Genomic DNA, 22122 nt, shown 5'->3' with positions numbered 1-22122 from the left:
GACAGAGCCAACAGCTGCCCCCGCCAATGATGTCCAAGCTTCATTTTAGTCATTTTCCACCTCATGTCATCCAACTTTTACTGAAACTGCTCTTTCCCTAAAGAGCAGTTGGGATTTCTTCTCCTCCTTCTCCTGACTCAGTTTACCTCTCAGGAAGCAGACTCCTGGAAGCAGTAGGTGATGGAAGTAAAGGAAAAAGAAGAGGGCTTGAAGTCCATGATTTTTTATGCCTCAGAGTGATAACAGAATGTTGTTTGTACAAGTCCAGTCCCTGCTTAGGAGTGTTGCAGCTACCAGAGAAGCCTCTTATTCCTTGGTCTTTTGTCCCAAGGCCACTGTGCAGAGTGCTTATTTGATTAACTGTATCTCTACACTGGCTGAATCAGGGGGATCAAATGCTTCTCTCAGAGAAAAGCTCCTTTCACAATGCTAAACTGTCAACTGTCCATGAAGGTCCATTAATTGTATTTGGGTTCAATAGGATTTTATTTTTCTCTGGTTGGCAGAAGACAGTATTATCAGCAGGCACTTGAGAGGTCTAAAAAAAACAAAAAAAAAAAAAACCAGTTTGTTTAAAGAGCTGCAGGTCATCCTGTAGTTGGGGGAATCCATTCCTAGAGAGTTTTGGAATTGGCTTCTAAAACCATCATTGTCGTCTTGGCTAATTCAGAAGAAAATTAGAACAAAGTGAAATGGTTACAGATGTTTAAGGGAAAAAAAGCAAAGTAAAGCCTTTTTTCTCACCTTGCATTGGCAAAACTACCTCTCCACCATTTTTGTTAAACTTTTGAGTCTAAAGCATCTTACCAGTAAGTATGAATGTCATATACATCATTATGAAAATACTATTGCTATGAGATAAGAAGCCATGTATGAATGTCGTATACAACTTTAGGATTTGCACTAAATCCTAAAGTTTTCACCTCCTTTCACATCTATTTACATTATATTCCTATTTACTAAGTGAGGAGGGGGCTTCTTTATATAGTGCTTCATCATTAATAAGTCAGTAACTGTTCTGTTTCTGAGATGTTCTTTTTGTGCATTAAAAAAGTTCAAAATTAAAAAAAAAAAGTATCCTTGACGTCTCCTTCTAGCGTGGGTGAAAGCCGCTTGTTTGGCAGGGATCTCTGGAGCTGAGGCGCGTTGAGGGGCAAGGGTGAGGAGCACCTCACGCGCTAAATGCCACCCGCGCCCCGCTGCATTGCGCCTTCTGGTCGCCCTTTGTTCAGAACAGTCCCCTGTGCGGTGAGAACAATACTGCCACAGTCAGGACTGTGACCTTTCCAGTCATTACCTCCTCAGAGATGCTGGATCACCCCACTGAGAACCTCATTTGCATTGTACTCTTGCTATACTTTGTGCATCGTGATGGTCTCGTGACAACAAAGGACTCAGTGGCTCACTTTACTTAGGATAACATTCTCTGGGGCAGCTAAGATTCAAGCTCCTGGACCACAACTGGAGGTAAATAAAAACACTCAAGAAAAGCCAAGCCTGGGAGAACCCTAAAGCCCCTGCCCGAAGTGAGGTTTGAAATGACCTCTGTACCCGTCACCTCTGTCTCCCTTCATTTCAGGAGAGCAAGAGTTAAACACAACTTCATCTCAGAATTGTCCTCTCATTTCCATTTTTAGAAAACTGAAACTAAAGGTATATCTTCTCTGTGCAAGGCAATGAATTGGATATTTTTGGAGGATATTCCCAGGTGTGACTCTAACAAAGGCGGTTTTTTGTAGGCAGTTTCAGAGTTTTCTTGGAAGTTATCTTTGGGTGGGTTATTATCTCCCCCTGTATATCACTTTCAAACTAGGAAACTCCTGATATTTACTGTATGCACATTTACTATATCTTGACCTTTTATTCTTCCATTTTTCTTTATATCCCTTGCATTCCAAACCCAAGCTCAAGATCCAAAAGTTGGGATCAAGTGCAATCTATTCTCCTTAAGGTTGGGGCCATGTCTTGCTCATCTTTGTACCATCCGAGCAGAGGACCTTGTTTTCTAGGCATTTATGATGCTGGACTTGATACATGGACCTGAGTGATATCCATGCCAGCTGGAGAGTTTCCCTCTGTGATGGGACAGCTTTTTGATGAGTCTGGAGTAGTATTTCCCATCCATTCCCACTCCTATAAGTTGTCTGTAGACCTTTCATGAGAAAAGAATTCAGCAAGCAAATAAGTTTGTAAAATATTGTATAGTATACCCCTTTCTGGAAGATCCACAGTATATACTGGTAAGTTTAAGTCTCTGACATTTTTTGGTAAATAAGGCTGTTTAATTTTGACCCTGAATTGCCCATATGTTAAACAGGGGCTCATTTTTATATGTGTTATTCTTACAAAGCTCATTATTATGGGATTGTGGCTCTAATGCTGGCTTAATTGTGTTTGGAAAGGGTAGAGATGTTAGATCAGAAGAAAGTTTCATAGCAGATTATTACGGGTCTAGAGACAACACAACATATAGAAGTAACCTCTTTAAAGACCTAGAAAAGCCACAGCACATGCAAGGATTCCTTCCTCAGGCCTAGACCACTGCCTCCTGACAAGATGCATGCCTGGATTTTGGCATGTGCCCGCTGCCTCTTCCTTTTCTCATTGCTCCCTGTCACTCACAGAGGATTTGAGCTTCTGTCACATTCAGGTATGAGGACTAAGTGAGGTTCTCGTGGGATAGGCCAGCCAGGGGTCTGGAACACTTCTGAAACCCAAGGAATGATCAAGGATGGATGGGATATTTGGTCTAGAGGAGAAACCTACAGTGGAGATAAATTCTCTTAATCGGTCAAATAAACTTCTTGGTTTGGGGAACTAGACAATCTTGATCATTTTCTCTCATGTATCAAGACTTGAAAGATACTGCAAGGTCACTTCTGTAAGAGGGACCACAGAAAGGGAAAGGTGATCCACATAGAGCACTTTATAGGTGGTATAGGAATAATAATAACCACCATTGATTACTTACTGTGTGCCAGACCGTGCACTAACTGATGTACCTATAGGAATTCATAAACCTTAAGAAAACACTGAGAAAGATATTATTACTTTCAATGTTTACTTGAGGAAACAAGTTCAGAGATGTTCATTAACTTACTCAGAGTCACAAAGCTTAGAATTGGTAGCAATGGGGTAAGAACCCATGCTGGACTGACTTGAGAGCCAGTGCTTTTCAGAGCCCACTATTCCTTCCCAGATGCCCTTGGCTTTCTTCATAATACAGTGCCTCTTGCTTAAATTCTACTCTGTGGCCTCTTAGCAAAAAGAAATAGGAACAGGGCATGTTTGAAGAGTAAGATGCAAGTTTTGCACAAACCCCTGTGAATGTGAAGCCTGCTAAGCAAGTCACCTTTGTTGTTGTAGGATGACAGAAACTTTTATCTCACAGTGCTTTCCCATGAATGTCACCATTCTTTGAGGCAATAGGATGGGCCTGGGCCTTATTCTAAATTAGAGTTATGAATTACAGAGCTGTGAATTCTTACAGAGTTGGTTGGAGATATTAAAGTCTTTGGATAACTGGAAACCAATACCTCTGCAGTTGCCCTAACTCTAGTACCTCTTAAGAGAAGAAAGAAATTGTGTCTCCAGAGATGTGCTATTACTTTCCCCAGCAAGCACGGTCCACGTGTTTTCTGGGTAGGTAAAGTTGTAATCAGATATCATATTATAAATCTGATTATTACCTGAAAAGGCTCTTAGATTTTTAAGTCCTTGAGGTTCCAGGCCTTTGTTGTTGAAGATGAAAAGCTCACAGAATGAGAAAGACGTAATAGCCCATGGCGTGTGCCCCAGGATCTGACCACCTCATGCCAGGAAAATGACCACACCTTCTGTGCTTGGCACCCTGACATCAAGAGAGATAATACACATAGGAGTGGCTCCTACATGTGTCTGGTTTTATTTTTTATTTTATTTTTTATTTTTTAAAGGTTTTATTTATTTATTCATGATAGAGAGGCAGAGACACAGGCAGGGGGAGAAGCAGGCTCCATGCCGGGAGCCCGACATGGGACTTGATCCCGGGACTCTAGGATTGCACCCTGGGCCAAAGGCAGGTGCCAAACCACTGAACCACCCAGGGATCCCCTTGTGTCTGGTTTTAAATGGATTTCTTTGTCAAATTTCAAAATCAAAATCAAAATCAATATTTGGGGGCAGCCCCAGTGGCCCAGGGTTTAGCACCACCTTCAGCCCGGGGTGTGATCCTGGAGACCCGGGATCGAGTCCCACGTCGGGCTCCCTGCATGGAGCCTGCTTCTCCCTCTGCCTGTGTCTCTGCCTCTCTCTCTCTCTCCCTCTCTCTCTGTCGTGAATAAATAAATAAAATCTTAATAAATAAACAAACAAATAAATATTTGGGGATATGGATATGGTCACACCTCTCTTTACATATTTGGCATCAAAAGAATATGGATAAATTACATCCATTTTTTAAAACAGATCATTTTGGGGGCACCTGAATGGCTCAGTCGGTTAAGCATCTGACTTTTGGTTTCGGCTCAGGACATGATCTCAGGGTCATGAGATCAAGTCTCGTGTCAGGCTTCATGCTGGGTGTGGAACCTGCTTGAGATTCTCTCTCGCTCTGCTCCCAACCCTCCCCCCTCCCGCCCCATCTTACTTGAGCACTCATGTAGTCTCTCTCTCTCTCAAAAATAAATACATAAATAAAAACAGGAATCATTTTTAAACTATCATTTAAGGGGCAGCCCAGGTGGCTCAGTGGTTTGGCGCCTGCCTTCAGCCCAGGGTGTGATCCTGGAGACCCGGGATCAAGTCCACCATTGGGCTCCCTGCATGGAGCCTGCCTCTCCCTCTGCCTGTGTCTGTGCCTCTCTTTCTCTCTGTATCTCTCATGAATAAATAAATAAAATCTTTTAAAATAAATAAATAAATAAACTATCATTTAAGGATATTCTTAGAGAAAATGATTACACCTCTACTATAATATTTATCATCCATCTTTCTAATCACTACTTCAGCATTATAGCTCCAGCCCTCAAATGGGAAATTTTTTAATGTATTTCCAAAACATATTAGCTATAAGCAGTGGCTGACATCATTTCCGTACTTCAAGATTCAGAGTGATGACACCAGCAACCATGATGATACCATTGTTAATAACTTAAGGAATGAGAGGTAGAAATTTCAGAGTTCCTTCTCTGAGTTTTCATAGTAAGTTATAGGACCTATGTGAATAGATATTATCAACTACTGTTACATTTATTTCCCAAAGGACAATTTTGTTTTAGAGTACCTCTTCTTCTTCTGGGGATTTAATTCTTTCACAATTATGCATGTCCTTTAATCTTGAGATAACTCAAGATTAAATGATGTCTTATATTTGAATCCTGGCAGTTGAAAAGCATGAAGCCGGAAGCAGGCTCAGTGGCCCTCACCAGGCATGACATCTTTTGCACTATCAGGAGCTTTTAGGTAGTAAACTGTGTAGTAGACATGTTATTTCTCAGCTGCCAGCTGGACTCACTGCAGAGCTCTCGTTTGGACCATGGAATGGCTCTACTTGATTCGTCCCCTCCAAATTAAATAGAGAATGCCAGCAAACTCATAGTCAAAACTGGGTTTGCCATAAATAAAATGCTGTATGTCTAAAAAAAAAAAATGATATTGCCCAAATATACAGAAAAATCTTAATTATTGTTTGTTGACTTAATAAAAAAAAATCAATGACAGATCTCCTTGGCATGCAGCCCAGTGGCATAGAAAAAACAAAAAATTATAAAGCCCTGTTTTCCCCTTTTATCCCTTGTCTGAGGTTATTTCTGAGTCCTGATGATCACTGCTTGTCTAGATTTAGAAAATCTCTGGGCGGCTGACCCAGGTACCCTCTTGGTCATTAACGATGGGACTGCCTTCTCCCTAAGGGCTGAGCTGACCGCACCCTGCACCACTGTTAGAAGTGATCAACAGGAGACAAGGTGACCAGGGAATAAAGTTGCCACCTGAACCAGGCCCCTCCTCATTGTGATCCACACCCATACCGTATGACACTTCTCTCTTTGTTTCTGTGAAATCAGATTGTCAAAATGCAGAGATTAAAGACATGTTCCTGGGGGGGCCTCATTTCAACCTTCACCAGCCCTCCAGTTCCCATTTGAAAAGCCAGCCCCCAACTTAAAATTAGTTTCTTACACCATAGGACAGCATGGTTGAAGTTTGGAAGCAAAGGGGAAAATGTTATATAAGCACTCAAGCCTGGTTTTGGGTTTCTTGTGCTCTTGTTGTTGTTGTTGCTTTTTCCAAAAATCATTTCCCCTATGTTTTAATGGCACATGTTGCATGGCAGTGGTTATAAACCAAAATAAGTAAAAGTGAAACCAGACTTTTGGAAATTGAGAAAATTGTGCATGTATCACACAGGAGGGGGAAAAAAAAACAGTATCAGTGTCCTCCTCAAAGTAGATTTTAGTCAAAACTTTTATCATTGCAAGGAACAGGAGCCCATGCCTGTGGGTTCCAGGGAAGTTGGCAGGCAGTCAATGTCAAGGTACAGTGTGGCTCTTGGGCTTTATACTGTGGTGTTTCTGAGGGCAGAGATCTCTAGGGGGGGCATTAACCCTAAGCCTAACTCTTGCCATCCAGCTGCCTCTGCTGCATGCTCTTCCCTTCCAGGGGATTCTTTACTGACCATTCTTAGTGCCATGCCCTCATAGCCTTAGTTGGCCCAGGCTCCAAGGCCTGAGGTTGCTGTAAGCTCATTCTGCATCCCTGCCCACCTTTTGGTTAACTATGGCCTGAGTAAGGAAGGGATGCGGTGGAACCACAGCTGCTGCTCCCTGGGATGTGGGTGGGACGACTTCCTCAGAAGAATTGTGGGCAAGCAGGCGACGTCCCCTTGGCACCTCAGAATTTCATCTCCCTTCCTTTCTTTTCTGTCCCTAGAAAGAGCTGTCTGAAGAAGTTGGCCAGAATGGCAGCCGTGCTCAAATTTCTGTTCAAGTCCACAACGCGACATGCACAGTGAGGATTGCTGCCATCACCAAAGGGGGCGTCGGGCCGTTCAGTGACCCAGTGAAAATGTTCATCCCCCCACACGGTGAGAGCCAGGTTCCTTATCAGCTGATAGAATGTGTCAGTCTGGGCGGTGCTCTGATTGCAACAGTGACCCGTTGGCGGGGGCATCTGGTGTTAAGAATGATAAACAAAGGGCAGCCCGGGTGGCTCAGCGGTTTAGAGCCGCCTTCAGCCCAGGGCATGATCCTGGAGACTCGGGATCGAGTCCCGTGTCGGGCTCCCTGCATGGAGCCTGCTCCTCCCTCTGCATGTGTCTCTGCCTCTCTCTCTCTCTCTCTCTCTCTCTCTCTCTCTATGTCTATCATGAATCAATTAAAAAATCTTAAAAAAAAAAAAGAATGATATACAAAGACCGAAGGAAATTTTTGCAGTGATAAAGATAGTTTTCTCATATACCACTCCCCAGAGCACTGAGACCTGTGAGTCCTCCCACTACCATTACTACTGATGGGATTAAGTTACGACAAAGATTATTAGTCCTTTCAGAATACCAAATTGGACTTGGCCTACTGAGGTTAGTTTAAATGATGTCTACATGACCGTGTACATAGATAGGCAGTGAGGCTCATCCGTAGAACTCTTAATGGGCTCTGTTTATTTATGTGCTAGTGTTTGTTTCCTGTGTTTTAAGCTTCCTGTGATATTAATCACTCAAGCTTTGGTAATGTCTTTCGTGATCAATTGGTACAGAACACGAATCATTGCCTACCAAAGCTGTCCTTACACGGCATTGGGCTCACTGAGCTAAGTGGTCAAGCCTGTGTGCTGCCTTCTGTGTGTTGTTGGAGTGTCCTCTGGCAAGGTGCCACCATGGTGCCCCTGTGGCCCCAAACACTGTACTTGCTTCTGTAGTCCAATGGATCCACCTTTTCTGACTCTCACTCCCCCATTAAACTGCTGTCATAAACTCCATGCCACAGGCATCTCTATTGATGTGATTTTTGTATTTACAAGTTCTTGCCAAATATGATTTTTGTACCTGTACCAGACAGCACTTGGGAGTGAGTCATTGAGTGCCTGTCTGTGTGTTTTAGTGACCTTCAAACATGCTGAAATGGAACCATTTTACAGTTCCTGCAGCCCATGGGCTGTGTGGTAGTAGTAACTGGTGGTGGCAAGCAAGGTGTGTCTACCTGGTAGAAATTCAGAGGTGATAAGATTCTGCTTCTAAGGGCACAGGTTAAAAAAAAAAAAATCAGACTTTAAGAAGACAGAGCTTTCACCTTTATACATAACAAACTCAAACATTCTACAAAGCTGGGCTATTCCGGCAATCCTTGCTTTGCATGATTCCAACATACATACATTTCAGCTACCACAATTTGGTTAAATAACACTAGTTTCCCAATCACGTGGTCCGAACTTGAGTTACCATCAGGTATTATCTGTGAGTAATTGTGTGAAGTGTAAACTTCGCCTCTAGCTGTCTAGTCCACAAACCACTATGTAAATAAATAACAGATGCGCATTGTGTTCATGGCTAGACTTATCAGTTGTTTCAAAGTCTCTCGGTGGCTGGATACTGCTCTTACTAGATGCATGTGATTTGAATAACTTATTCAGAGGCATCTAGTAAGACCTCTAGCCATGTTGCCTCCTTATCTCCCAGGAACACACCACACAAGACTTTATAAAAATAAGTTACTGAAAGAGAGAGTCCGTGAACAAAGATTAAGTGCAGCAAAGAAAGTGCAGGAAAGAAAGGAAGAGTGTAAGTGTTGAAGTGAAATTTGAATTGAATGTGGAGTTATGGAAGACACAACTGACCAGCAGTCAAACACTGCTGCCATTTGATTGACTAGCTCTGCAGCCAGGGAACACGGTGAAGGTGACTTTACGTGAGCGAAGTGGCTATGCCAGAAAGAAGATGGCCCCGAGGAAGTTAAACTAGCAAAAATCTTCATATAAAGGAACTCTCACAACATTGAAAACACAACATTGAAAACATAAAGGGTAAAATGTTGGGAATGAATCCAAACCCAGAAAGGAGTATGAGAATTCTCCAGGGCATAGAAAATATATTCTTGCTATATCATAAGTTATGTGACCAGAAGAACATAAGTACTATTCAAATCACTCTGGATCAGTATTTTACAAAGAAATGCAATTTTTTATTCTCAATATTTCTAGTGTCTTAAATATGAGTAAATATGAGTTTTACCATGTTTTTCAATTCCTTACACATTCATAACTGATGTGAAGTCACCCAGTGATTATTAGAATCACTGTGCATGGTCCCTGCTTGCACCATCAGAATGAGGACTGCCTGCATATGTTGATCACAAAATATAAAAGGACTAAGTTCTAGAGCTTTTGACTGTCTTCTTTCCCTATTACAAGCCAACATGTCTTATGTATTCTAGATCTCAAAGAAATGTTTTCAATTATTGATTCTGTTGGTATTTTACTAGGCTGGGTAGATTTTGCCCCCTCGTCAACCCCAGCACCTGGCAATACAGATCCTGTGCTCATCATCCTTGGCTGCTTTTGTGGATTTGTTTTGATTGGATTAGTTTTATATATTTCTCTGGTCATCAGAAAAAGAATCCAGGAGACAAAGTTTGGGTAAGTGTCCCAGCTTCAAATGTTTTGCCTAGGGTTATCATGTGCTTGTTATGCCAACTCATAATGCCTCTCCTGCTGGCTCAGCTCCTCATGTTGTGCCCAGCTGGGTGCCCTGTCTTATGTCCATCCTAGGGGCAGGCAGTTTCCTTGCCTAGGCCAGTCCTACAGAGGCAGCCAGCAGTGAAAGCTCGCCTTAAAAGGGGCTCATTTATGGAGGAGAGCATTAATAGGCCTTCAGTATTCAAACTTACTTGCCATAAAATGAGGATTTTAGTTGGAAGACTTCAAAATGATGCTAATTCTTTTTTAAAAAAACAGATGAAATGAGGTACCTGGGTGGCTCAGTCAGTCAGGCAGCTGCCTTCAGCTCAGGTCATGATCCCAGGGTCCTGGGATCGAGCCCCATGTGAAGCTCCCTGCTCAGCGGGGAGTCTGCTTCTCCCTCTGACCCTCTCCCTTGCTTGTGCTCTCTCTCTCTCTCTCTCTCTTTCAAATAAATAAATAAAATCTTTTTTTAAAAAAACCAAACATATACAGATAAAAATGCTGGAAGGAAGTTCACCAAAGCATCAGCAATTCTGGATAAGTGTGGACGATTCTACGTTTTCTTTTTTTGCTATATTTTATACATTTTCTGTAGTGATCAGTTAGTTTTCTAATAGAGAAAAACTTTATATTTTCACACTCAAGTGTAAAAGAAGTTCTTGTTCTGATTTTCTATACATCTGACTTTTATAGCAGTAGTCCAGTATCAACAAAAATGGGCAGGCACGTGAAGGCAAGCTAGGAAAAGAAGGGTATGTATGCAAATTTGTTTCTGACTCAGTTTTCTACTCCAGTGCCTCTGTAGTGAATTTGAATTTCCACGAAATCCAGTTTACCACTCGTGGGACAGAGGAAGAATTCTGTAAAAGGCAGGTTGTTGACAGCCTAGAATGGGACAGAGTGAGGGAAAGTGAGTGACTCTGTTTTGGAGGGAGCTGAGCAACTTTTGTTCATTGCTACATCTTAGGAATGCTACTATAATGTTCCACTCCAGGACTTTCCATTGCCATGGAGGGGGGCTTGAGAGTGGAGGGTAGACTACCCTTTATTTGTGCCCATCCTAGTCTTAAGGGTTGGGTACCTTCAGTACTTACTAACTCTATCCTTATCATTATTATATCTTAGTATGTAGATTCTGACTGTTTTAAAGAAATGACAAAATCTGATCTAAATCCTGAACATAGAGTTGACTGAAATGCACCCCAGAGTCAAGGTGTGGCTCACTGTGAAACAGGTACAGAGAACCTCTGCAAAAGTTGTAAGATAGCTCAGTAAAATGTTTGAAGGCCCCCTAGGTGATAGCCTGGGTACAAGACTGAACCAAAGCAAGCACTGCTCCTGCTTTCTGAGTGCTTACAGTTAATGGAGAATCACGCAGTAATCACAAATAAATATAAAATGGCAACTGTTAAATCCTTTATTTTATAAAGGGAAATGTGAGAGTGTATGATGGGAGAATTTGACTGCATTAAGAAAGTCAAAAAAGGTTTCCCTGCAGAAGTGATCTGAACTAACATCTAAAAAGGGGCAGGTATTCATTATGTGAAAGACAAAAGGAAGAGGATTATAGCCAGAAAGAACAGTACATGCAAAAACCCTGTGGTGGCAGGGAGCCTGGCATACAGAGGGGAAGGCACTAGACTAGAAGATATGATGCTGGGTTCTGGCATCAGTTCTGTCACTTAAATAGGACATAGTTATTTTTCTCCCTTTCCTTAGTGTACTCTTTGGAAACAAGTCAACAAGCATAGCCCACACTTACCAGGATGAGGAGTTCTACTTCCTTCACCCTTGAAGGGCATAGTATCCACATAAAATATTTAGGGTTCTTCTACAAAACTTTGTCTCTACACCTCATTTATGCATTCAATCATATCATAGTAGTATGGACTCGTGGATATTCATTTTATACTTTGGATTATAATCCAATACTAGTTTATTTTATTGCTCAGACTGTTACAGCTTTGGCCATTGGGAACTTCTCAGTTGTTCTGTGTTCTTTTTTTTTTTTTTAAGATTTTATTTATTCATTTAAGAGATGAAGTGCATGAACAGGGGAAGGGGCAGAGGGAGAGGGAGAAGCAGGCTCCTCAACTGAGCAAGGAGCCCCATGTGGGGCTCCATCCCAGGACTCCAAGATGACTTAACCGAAGGCAGATACTTAACCGACTGAGCCACTCAGATGCCCCTATTCTGTGTTTTTGATAGTACTTGGACAGAATTGTTTTGATTTCACCAAGTAAGCCTGAAATAGAGCTAGGGAAAGAAAACTATTTCTCCCAATGGGAAATGCCTTTGTCATAAAAGAGGCGTTTGAACAGACAGTGGTTTGGTGACATTCTTGTAGAATCAGCACCTGTTCAGGGAGCCCTTTTTTAATAATATAAGATGTCTTTATTTTTATTCACCCAGGAACGCCTTCACAGAGGAGGACTCCGAATTAGTTGTCAATTATATAGCAAAGAAGTCCTTCTGTCGGCGAGCCATTGAACTTACCTGTAAGTTAACTTTCATTTCCTTTTTCTGATAAAAGCTAAAGTAGTTAAGAGCAAAGAAAGAACAAGTTAATTGACAGGTTTCTAACAAAAGCCAAAGGAGTCAAAGAATGGTTATTTTTAACATGCAAAAAGTCTTCAGAAACCAGCAAGTAGATAGTCATACCTAACCATGTGCTTCCCTGGTGGCTGGTTTACTGGAAATCTAGAGCGGGCCTTGAGGTGAAGTGGCCAGGGTTCAAGACTCCTAACACCGCAAACAGGAACTCATCACAGTGATAGCAGAAGATGTGGTTAGAGGTCAGAGATTTAAAGAAAACAGCAAAGCAGTTGACATATCTCTGAACTTATTTCCTGCTTTTTTGTGGCAACCAACTCAGAACAATTTGCCAGCATACTTTATAACAATTATGGTTTGAGTTTTGAGGAATCAAACTGGAGCCTTCTAGTGTGAAGAGTGAGAATAAACAGACAGCTGTGTTCTTGATTAATAAAGAAATAGTGTAAAAAGTATGTCCAAATATTTATCAAATTCAAGCTTCTGGATATTTGCCAAAAACAAAACAACAACAAAAAACAAATATAACTATGATAGAATACTAGGTGCTATGAAAACAAAAACTCGTTTGAGGTAGAATGTTTTTTGTTTTTTTTTTTTTACTTTTCTAGTTTACAAGTTTTGACTTTTAGATATCTGTTCTTATATTTAAAAAAAATTCTTCATTGAGACCAATTTCTTTCCTTTATTAGAGGACCATTTGGGTGAAATTTTTTCTCTAAGAGCTAATGTGTCTTTCCTAATTACCTACATTTTTTTCTTTCAAAGGCTTTGTTCATGCCTTAACTATGGAGCAAACTGAATCATTTGCCAAAGAGTTATTGATGGTTAATTCCTCTTCTTGGTAACACTTACTGTTGGTGCTGCATACTGACACCTTATAGATAGAAGATCTTATTTTCCACTCCCCCACCCCCTGAGTCCTCAATTTAGCACTTTTTTTAAAGATTTTATTTATTTGAGATAGAGAGCACAAGCAGGGGAGAGAAAGAAGCAGACTCCCTGCTGAGCAGGAGACCCATTGTAGGGCTCAGTCCCAGGATCCCAAGATCACAACCTGAGCAGAAGACAAATGCTTTAACCTACTGAGCCACCCAGGTGCCCAATTTAGCACTTGTTATATCATTATAATGAGGTTCCATATACTATAGGTAGAACAATAGCTAGTTCTTTCAATGTTTCCTATAGTTTCTGTGGCTCCTTTGCTGGCATGGGACAGGGGAGGTAACCCCATGGCTCTTTTTTATATTATAGTTAGGGACAAAATAGCAAATACTCCACCAGAGTATTCTTCCTCCTTTAAATCAAGGCAACCTCCCCCCAAACCCCCACTCTGCCAACCTGCAGGAATCTGCTTGCTGGCTGCTGCTACTGCATAGTGGGAAGAGAAACATGGTTCTGATTTTAATAATCCTTCAGAAATTAATCTTGAACTGAAGAATCCATTTTACTCATTTTAATCAGAGTAGAATTGTGATCATTTATTATAGGCTTTTTGTGAGGAGAGCCACGGGTATGAAATGAAGAAAATGTTTAACTCTTTCATAGAACTGTATATATAATTTTAATTCTATTCAAATGAAAGGGAGCATACTGACAGCTCTTATACATACTCTCACTCCTTTATAGTGCGTAGCTTGGGAGTCAGCGAGGAACTGCAAAATAAACTAGAAGATGTTGTGATTGACAGGAATCTATTAATTCTTGGAAAAATCCTGGGTGAAGGTATGTAGTTTACAGTATTTTTTAAATACGTATTTATTATGTAAAATACCATCCTGTGACTTTAAGTTACAAGACAAACAGTTCTATTTTATAACTTACTAAATTGAAAAAGTAAATGTGTAAATACTGGTTTTTGAAACTCAGATTTGGCATATGAAAAGGGCCTCTACAGTGCCTTGCACATGCAATAGGCCCTTAAAAAATATTAATTCCCTTCCTTCATTGAAAAACATGCGATTTATTGGTTGGTTTCTTATATACTCTAATTATCTCTAGTTCTTAAGCTTACTGTTTTGGGCCCTTTCCTAATTATTAAATAGGAACAAAAGTAAAGATACATATTTAATTTGTCAAACTGATGGTAGGATGAATGATAATAGTATTTCTACTTTATAAATGTCAATAACATGTTCCATGTTGCTCTGTAAGTGTCTTGGATTGGCTATAATTCCTAATAAAATGACAAGCTAAGCCGAGCATGATCCAACCAAGCTTGTGACAAGCAGGAAGCTAGTGCATGGCTTGTGTTCCTGGTTTGCCAATGTGGGTGGCCCCAGCAGGCTCTGCCCCGCTGCCATGTATGGGTCACTCTCAGGCCACATAAAAACAGCAGCTGGGAACTGTAGCGTTTCTGTGGTGGGGGAAAATTCCGCACAATCTATATAGATGATGTCTTACTTTCCAGGAGAGTTTGGGTCTGTGATGGAAGGAAATCTAAAGGAGCAAGATGGGACCTCTCAGAAAGTAGCCGTGAAGACCATGAAGTGTGAGTTATCACTGATGAAATACCTTCCAGTGGGTATGGGCAGTTGCTTCAGTGACCTTGTACTCTGTAAGGCCAATGCTGGGGTTCCTGTGTCATGATCTCAGTCACTGATGTGTCGGAGGGCCACATCCAGAACACTACGGTCACAGAGGGAAAGTGACCATCAGGAGCTCTTCATATATTCTTATACTCAAGGCAGTTATATTTGTTATCTATACCACACCTTCCTCACTGTATCTTTCTCTCTCTCTCTCTCTTGCTTTCTCTCTCTCTCTCTCTCTGGACCCTCTCCCTCTTCCCCTCACTCTCATCTAATAGAGCAAATGACTCCAAAGTAAAGCATGAATTTCTGAGACAGAGCCAACCTGGTGGCAGCCTCTGACCCCCCCAGGGTTGGTTTGGCTGATCTGGCCAACTCGGTGGGATCACTTCCTCACTTGAGGATGATTGCATAGTCCCCAGGAAGCTGTGGGCTGCCTGGAAGGTAAATTTCTCCAAGAGAGAAGACATATTGATGGGTCAAGGGCATGTGAAGAGCAGTGATCTCAAGCTGCCACCTCCAAGCAAGCTGAGAAGAGAGCCTGCAGCCAGGCCTTATAAGTCATCACCAAGAATCTGTTTTTATCCCGTGAGCAGGAGAGCACCAGTAAGAGTCTAAAGCAAGTGAGGAATAAAAGCAGATCACATTCTAGAAAGTTCACTTTGGTGACAGTATGAAGGAGAATGAATTACAGTCTTGACAAAGACAGATGCTTGTTAGGGCACTCTGTGCAGTTGTCTATCTAGATAAGGGACCTAGGCTCAGAGGTCAAATAGCTTAAAAGGCAGAAGGTTGTGGTGGACTTTTTTATCACCATGCATTGACCAGGCTGCAGTGACGGAACATGACAGCAATTGCCCTCATGCTCTTCCCTAGGAAGTACATTTCCAAGGCCTGGGGATGCAGGACTGTGTAAGCTTTATTCTTCAGGTGTCCAGCTGGGCACCCACAGAATAGACCGTGATTGTTTGGCATTTTACGTATCTTCACAATTCATATAGAGAGAGATTATTTGGTGCTTCATTTGTTAATGTCTTTAACATTGCTTCCTCATTTACCCCCTGTATATATCCAATATTATTTCTGATTAAGGAGTAAAATTGGTTTCTTCCTAAAATTTGAATTCATTATTTCCTGGGCATTGAAACATAAATTAAATTACAAGGATGTAGTGAGACTTTTTAAACAGAACTGGAGGCTGAAATTTTAATTCAGTGACAAAAAGGAATCTTAATAACCAACCAGTCAGAGGGGCTGGTGCCTTCTGTTTTCCAAAGCTTTCTATGTCTATATAATGGCCAATACTTATGTAATACTCCCTGCGTGCCAAAGGACATAATAGTCATTCCTATATTTCATCAGGAAAACAGGAAGAGGAAATCAGTGCGACTAGGAAGTAGATTCAAGTATTATTCCCTGGAAACCAAGACACCTGCAGTTAGTCACCGGAGCTGAAGCTGGTACAGAGCCAAGTCCGGGTGCTGAGCTACATCCAGCGTCGTTCCTGCCCCTTGCATTATTTTATTTGAATCTGGTCCATATACAGTCTCCTTCCATTGTCCCCAATTACTGAGTGGAAGGTTTAGGGAGCCTTGTAAGGGGGCTAGGCCTGAAATCTGTTTCCTCTCTGGCTTTGGCTATGCTCTTCTTTGACTGAATTAGAATAACTTGCATATGAATTGCATCTGTGCTCATTATCAAAGATTGAAAGAGTTGTCTCTGGCCTCTGCATCCCTGGCTGGTGCACATTTGCCTGGCATGTTGGTCACTTGGGGAGAGGTGGGGGAAGGAGTGCAGAGGATGGGAGGAGTTTGCAGGCAGTTTCCACACACCTAGTTGTCTTAGCAAAAATAATAGGTGAGGACAAAGGTAGCAGGCCATTTTGCAGGTCTATATAATTGTTTTTCTTTTTCCTTTTTCTTAAATTTGTTTTAATAGAAAGGTGAATGTATACAAAGCCCACAGAATATATGGACACTGCTAGATGCACTCACCGTGATTTCAGTGAAAACTTACTAGGTTAAAGCAAATTCCCTAAGGCATGCCTGGCTTTATGTTTGTTTTTCTTTGTTTTTAATTGTAGGAAAATACATATAAAATGTACCATCCTAACCATTTTTAAGAGTACAGTCCAGTGGCATTAAGGACATTCACCTTGTTGTGCAACCATCACCACCATCCACCTCCAGAACTTTTTTCATCTTGCAAAACTGAAACTCCAGATGCATTCAACAACTTCCCATCTCCCCTGCCCCTGCTTGCCCCTGGCTACCACCATCCTCCTTTCTGTCTCTGTGAATTTAACTACCCTAAGTCCCTCAGAAAAGTGGAACCACACAGTACTTACCTCATGTGGTTTACATCACTTAACATAATACAGGATTTTAGGTATCTCTCTCAAGTTGGCTTAATCCCCAAAATGGTATGGTGTGGAAGTTGGGAAAGTCTGTCCAGTTCACAAGGCATGATTGAGCAACCAGCCTTGCAAGATAGAGAAAAAGCATGTGTTCTTTCCCTTTTTTGAGGCAAAAATAATTGCAACAGATCAGTTGCATTTGACTCTCAGGGGTTTTTTTTGTTTTTTTTTTAACTATTATACTTTAATTTTTAGTGGAGTTTTAGGCTTATAGAAAAATTGGGCAGAAAATACAGAGCTCCACCCTTTCTCTTCACAGTCTTCACTATCTTTAAAGTCTTTCATCAGTGTGGTGGATTTTTATTTTAAAGATTTTATTTATTTATTCATGAGAGACAGAGAGAGGCAGTGATATAGGCAGAGGGAGAAGCAGGCTCCCTGCAGGGAGCCTGTTGTGAGACTCCATCCCAGAACCCTGGGATCACAACCTGAGTCAAAGGGAGATGCTCAACCACTGAGCCACCCAGGTACCTCAGTGTGGTGGATTTTTTCCAAATGATGTACCTATGTGATACATTATTAACTGAAGTCTATAAATTACATTTAACATTCACCGTGTACTGAACCTTCTATAGGTTTTGACAAGTACAGCAGCCTATATGCACCATCACAGTATCATACAGAAGTTCCACTGCCCTAACATCTGTGTGCCACCTGTCCATTCCTCCCCGCCCACTTGTCTGTTTCCTGTTGCTGTAGTTTTGCCTTTTCCTGATTTTACTTTTAGAGAACAAAATTGCCCTTACCTTTCCCTTTCACTGAGTAAATTATTGGTGCCTACCATTTTCCATCTTTTCTTTTAGTGGACAACTTTTCTCAGCGAGAGATTGAGGAGTTTCTCAGTGAGGCAGCGTGCATGAAAGACTTCAACCACCCAAATGTCATCCGACTCCTAGGTAACTTCAGAGAAGTGTGGGATTGGGGGGATAGCGGGGTCTGGCTAATCCACTCCGTACCAAAGGAAGAGTCTCTGGGGCAGATAAGGTTATACTTTGTATAACCCACAGGAATTGATAATATTGAGTTTTTTACCCCAAAGACTTACTACAGTTATATTTTCTGAGGCTGACGGTAGAAATAGGCTTGCATTATCTGGACACTCCAAGGGCTCAAGAACACTTAGCATCCACAGAATTCTAGGTGACTATGGGGTAAAACAGGGCCCCCATGTTACTCCAAGCCAAGACAAAAGCTTATGCTAAATTATGTTACAATTTTTATTGATTTAAGGTTATCCATGAATCAAATACCAGTGCGATAAAGCTGTCAAAGTAGACAAATTCCATAGATCATCTCTGAGAAACAATTTATTAATATATTTTCAAGTACCGATTTCCTAGGACCTATACTGCTGGTTTCATGGGACATGGTTTAATAGAATTTAGTTTTGTGGCCCTGTAGCTATCAGATTGCTGTGTGAGTTCACTATGCCAAGACAGAAGAGCAACCTAAAAATTCTAAATTCTTTGGGGAACTTTCAAAGTTTTATTATGGTCAAAGCTGCAGGGAGATGTGAAAAATAATGCTTGGATACAATATAATTTCAAGGAAACCACTGTTACTCCTATGTAGGTATTGATTTTTGCAGACTCTGAGAACCATCATGCTTTGCGATTAATGGGCCGTGATGTGCAAGAGCTTTGCAAGCCTGACATTAGGTGACAGGCCCCCGTACTAGGTTTCCATGATAAATGGTGTTTCCCGTGTATAATTTAAAATTTAGAGACATAAAAAAAAAATTAGAGATGTGAATTTTACCTATCCCACAGAACTAGTTTGCTCTGGAATTTTATTGTAGTCACTACCCCTCACTTAGGCTCAGTGTAACAAAAGATGGCCACATTTGTTACAGATTAATGTTTGAGAACTCTCATGCAAAGATTGGCACTAATCTGAAAGAAAAAAATATCAAGAAGTGGACCGAGCATGTGTTCCATATTCTAATACTCAGTTTGTGTGAGTTACGGATATTTCTTTTCTTTCTCTCCTTATTATTTTTTTTAAGTAGACTCCGTGCCCAGCATGGAGCCTAAGACAGGACTTGAACTCATGACCCTGAGATCAAGACCTGAGCCAAGATCAAGAGTCAAACTTATAACCAACTGAGCCACCCAGGCGCCCCATGTTTATTTATTTAACTATTACCTCAAGAGCACATGGTTTCAATTTGGCCAGTGCTCCTGCAGTGCTTTTCTGGTTACTGGTAACAAGGGCTCTTTGTAACTTTCTCTGGTTTTAATTTCAGGTGTGTGTATAGAAATGAGCTCTCAAGGCATCCCAAAGCCCATGGTGATTTTACCCTTCATGAAGTATGGGGATCTGCATACCTACTTACTCTATTCCCGACTAGACACAGGACCCAAGGTAATTACCCCGTCGTATTGCCTCTGAACTGGGCCTTGGGCTGCCGTGACAGGGCCTGGGAAATATCAGCCTCTAACCTTGAAAATAAAGGAGGGAGGGAGAGGATGTGGCCTTTGTTCAATGCTCATTGTGCACCCTGGGGACTGAAATGTGGTATCTGTCCTCACAGCAGGCCCTTCTCATAGGGAGGAAGAAGCTGGCTGGGCAGCTGGGTGCACAATCTCATGGCTCAAGCCTCATGGCAATGAGGGCAGGGGACAGGGCCCACATGCAAACAGAGTGGCCTCTTTCTTTTGAAGTCTCCTCTTTCCAGCTCATTCACTCTGAAATCACTAGAAGCAGGATCCGTTTCATTCCCAGAGGGAAGTTGCACTGAGCTGTTTTTCTGGACACTGAGCATGAATGTATTTCATCCACCTTTCCATTTATCAAGAGCCCTTCTGTCCTCAGGATCAGAAAGCATGTGAATTGGGGGGCCGGCATGCTTTCTTTCAACAGTGCCCCTAAGAAGGGTGGTGGCCCCACAGGGCAAACGCTGCCTGAGTCCTACAGCACAGGGAAACCCAACAGAAGCAGGAGCTTAGGCTAAAGCACCATGCCCACCGACATTTGGCCACAGGTCCCACTCAGGTGACCAACCAGGGGCCACAAGAATGGTGACTGTGGGACTTAAGGGAGCAAGTCCTTATCCCAAGAGACAGGCAAATTTGCAGGAACAGCCATATATTGTATTTGGCAAGGCACTTGAAAACAAAAACAAAAGCTTGAGACCAAATTTAGGGTAAACCTATTCTGGAACCTTCTTTCCTATCTCCTGCTGACCCTGTGCGTTATGGATGTGTAAGGTTATGTTTTTGCTTTCCTTTCCTTTTTCTTCTATTTGTTTGGTTCTTCCAAGGAAGACATAAGTGATCTTTCTTTTTTCAGTTCCCCTTGGTCTCGTGCTCAGATTTTTGTTCTCTTCCTCATGACTTCTTTTAAGTCTTCCACCCACACAGTTACTAACTAGAGTTAGGAAATGGTAGCCACATCTCAGAGCTATTATAAAATCACTGAGGTGGAGGGCCTAATCCAAAGTGGGGGACTCAACATGGCTGAATGTGTTTCTTCCCTTTTTCCACCCAAAAGAAAGATGATAATATTGTAAGAAGCCTGGAAAAGAAAAAAAAAATCCCACAATATCCAACATCTTAGCACAATCATTGGCATCTTCAGACATTTACATTCCAACTGTTCATTCCATGCCTATGTGTTTCACAGGCTGATGCCCAGCAGGTATGCATCTACCTACAGGCCATCCTCAATGCTAGGATTTCTCAAGCATCTAATGGACACCAGCCTGTATTTTGCATACAGTAGTGCAGTAATGGCACAACAACCAGAGAAAGTACTTACTGATAGAGTCTCAGGTGAGGAAACCGAGGCACAGATCAGGCAATGGTGGAAGCAGGACTGGCCCCCACGCTGCAGAGCCGTTGCCTTCAGAGCTTCTCTGATGGCCCCATCCCATGTGCACCTCTCCCCAGCAGGGCAGCCTCCAGACAGTTGTCTGTGAATGGCTGCACGGCATGGCATCCTCTTGAATGGATTTTGTTTCACATTGGTGGGCAATTTCACTCTCATTTAATTCTCTGGTATGCTGATGATTTTTCCAATAATTTTTGGAGGGATGGGAATTTCATGTTGCAGAGGAGTGGATTCTATAGTAAAACATAAAAATGTGCAGGGCTGTTTGATGGCCAACAATCATCTGTTTTTACTTGTTCAACTCTCCTTCCTCATTCAGACCCCTTCATAAATAGAGGAGCTTCTTAATTGGGACTTTTTTCTTGAATCACCGTGAAAGAGATAGAGGCCATTTATAATCTTTATAAAAATCTTTTTAAAATTATCATACAATATTATTGACCCCTTTTCCCTTTATGATGTACTGTTCTATGAATGTTAACACATCATCACAGTCAGGATACAGAACAGTTTCATCACCCAAAAACACCTCCTCCTGCTACCCCTTTGTAGTCATGCCTTGTCCCCATGGCTAACTCCAGGTGACCACTGACCTGTTCTCCATTACTATAATTTTGTGTTTTTAAGAATGTTATATGAATGGATTCATATAGCTTGTGACTTTTTGGCTCCCTTTACTAAGCATTATGCCTTTGAGATCCATTTAAGTTGTTGTCTGTATCAATAGTTCATTCCTTGTTTGATTGCTATGTATCTTCTATTGTGTGGAGGTGTACCAGTTTCCTTATCCATTCATCTGTTGAGGGACACATGGGTTGTTTCCAGTTTTTGGCAAGGATGAATGAAGCTGTTATAAAAAATCATGTACAGGTTTTTGAGTGAACATAACTTATTTTTCTAGTGTAAAAACCGAGAAGTGGGATACTAGGTCATTTGGAAAGTGTATGTTTAATTTTATAAGACACTTCTAAACTATCTTCCAGAGTGGCTATACTATTGTATTGTACATTCCCACCAGCAGTGTATGAGAGATTCATTTGCTCTGCATTCTTGTTAGCACTTGATATAATCAGTAGTTTTTTGGTTTGGTTTGATTTGGTTATTAGCTGCTGTGATAGGTCGGTAGTGATACCTCATCAT

The 22122-nt window shown here is 41.5% G+C and overlaps 1 protein-coding gene across 2 annotated transcripts in view; it reads left to right on the top strand.

Annotated features, from left to right (window-relative positions):
• The window catches only part of MERTK (MER proto-oncogene, tyrosine kinase), a 111246-nt gene that overhangs the window by 74201 nt on the left and 14923 nt on the right, over nucleotides 1-22122 (top strand). For both annotated transcript variants that reach the window (XM_072770239.1, XM_072770238.1), the window contains 7 exons: nucleotides 6910-7063; nucleotides 9453-9606; nucleotides 12064-12149; nucleotides 13834-13929; nucleotides 14615-14695; nucleotides 17955-18047; nucleotides 19397-19515. In XM_072770239.1, the coding sequence (XP_072626340.1) occupies nucleotides 6910-7063; nucleotides 9453-9606; nucleotides 12064-12149; nucleotides 13834-13929; nucleotides 14615-14695; nucleotides 17955-18047; nucleotides 19397-19515 (783 nt within the window). The remainder of the gene's footprint in view (nucleotides 1-6909; nucleotides 7064-9452; nucleotides 9607-12063; nucleotides 12150-13833; nucleotides 13930-14614; nucleotides 14696-17954; nucleotides 18048-19396; nucleotides 19516-22122) is intronic.

Source organism: Canis lupus, chromosome 12 (assembly GCF_048164855.1).
Source record: "Canis lupus baileyi chromosome 12, mCanLup2.hap1, whole genome shotgun sequence".
Lineage (NCBI taxonomy): Eukaryota > Metazoa > Chordata > Mammalia > Carnivora > Canidae > Canis > Canis lupus.
Note: the sequence above shows the minus strand (reverse complement) of the source record. Positions and strands in the feature narration are given on the sequence as shown.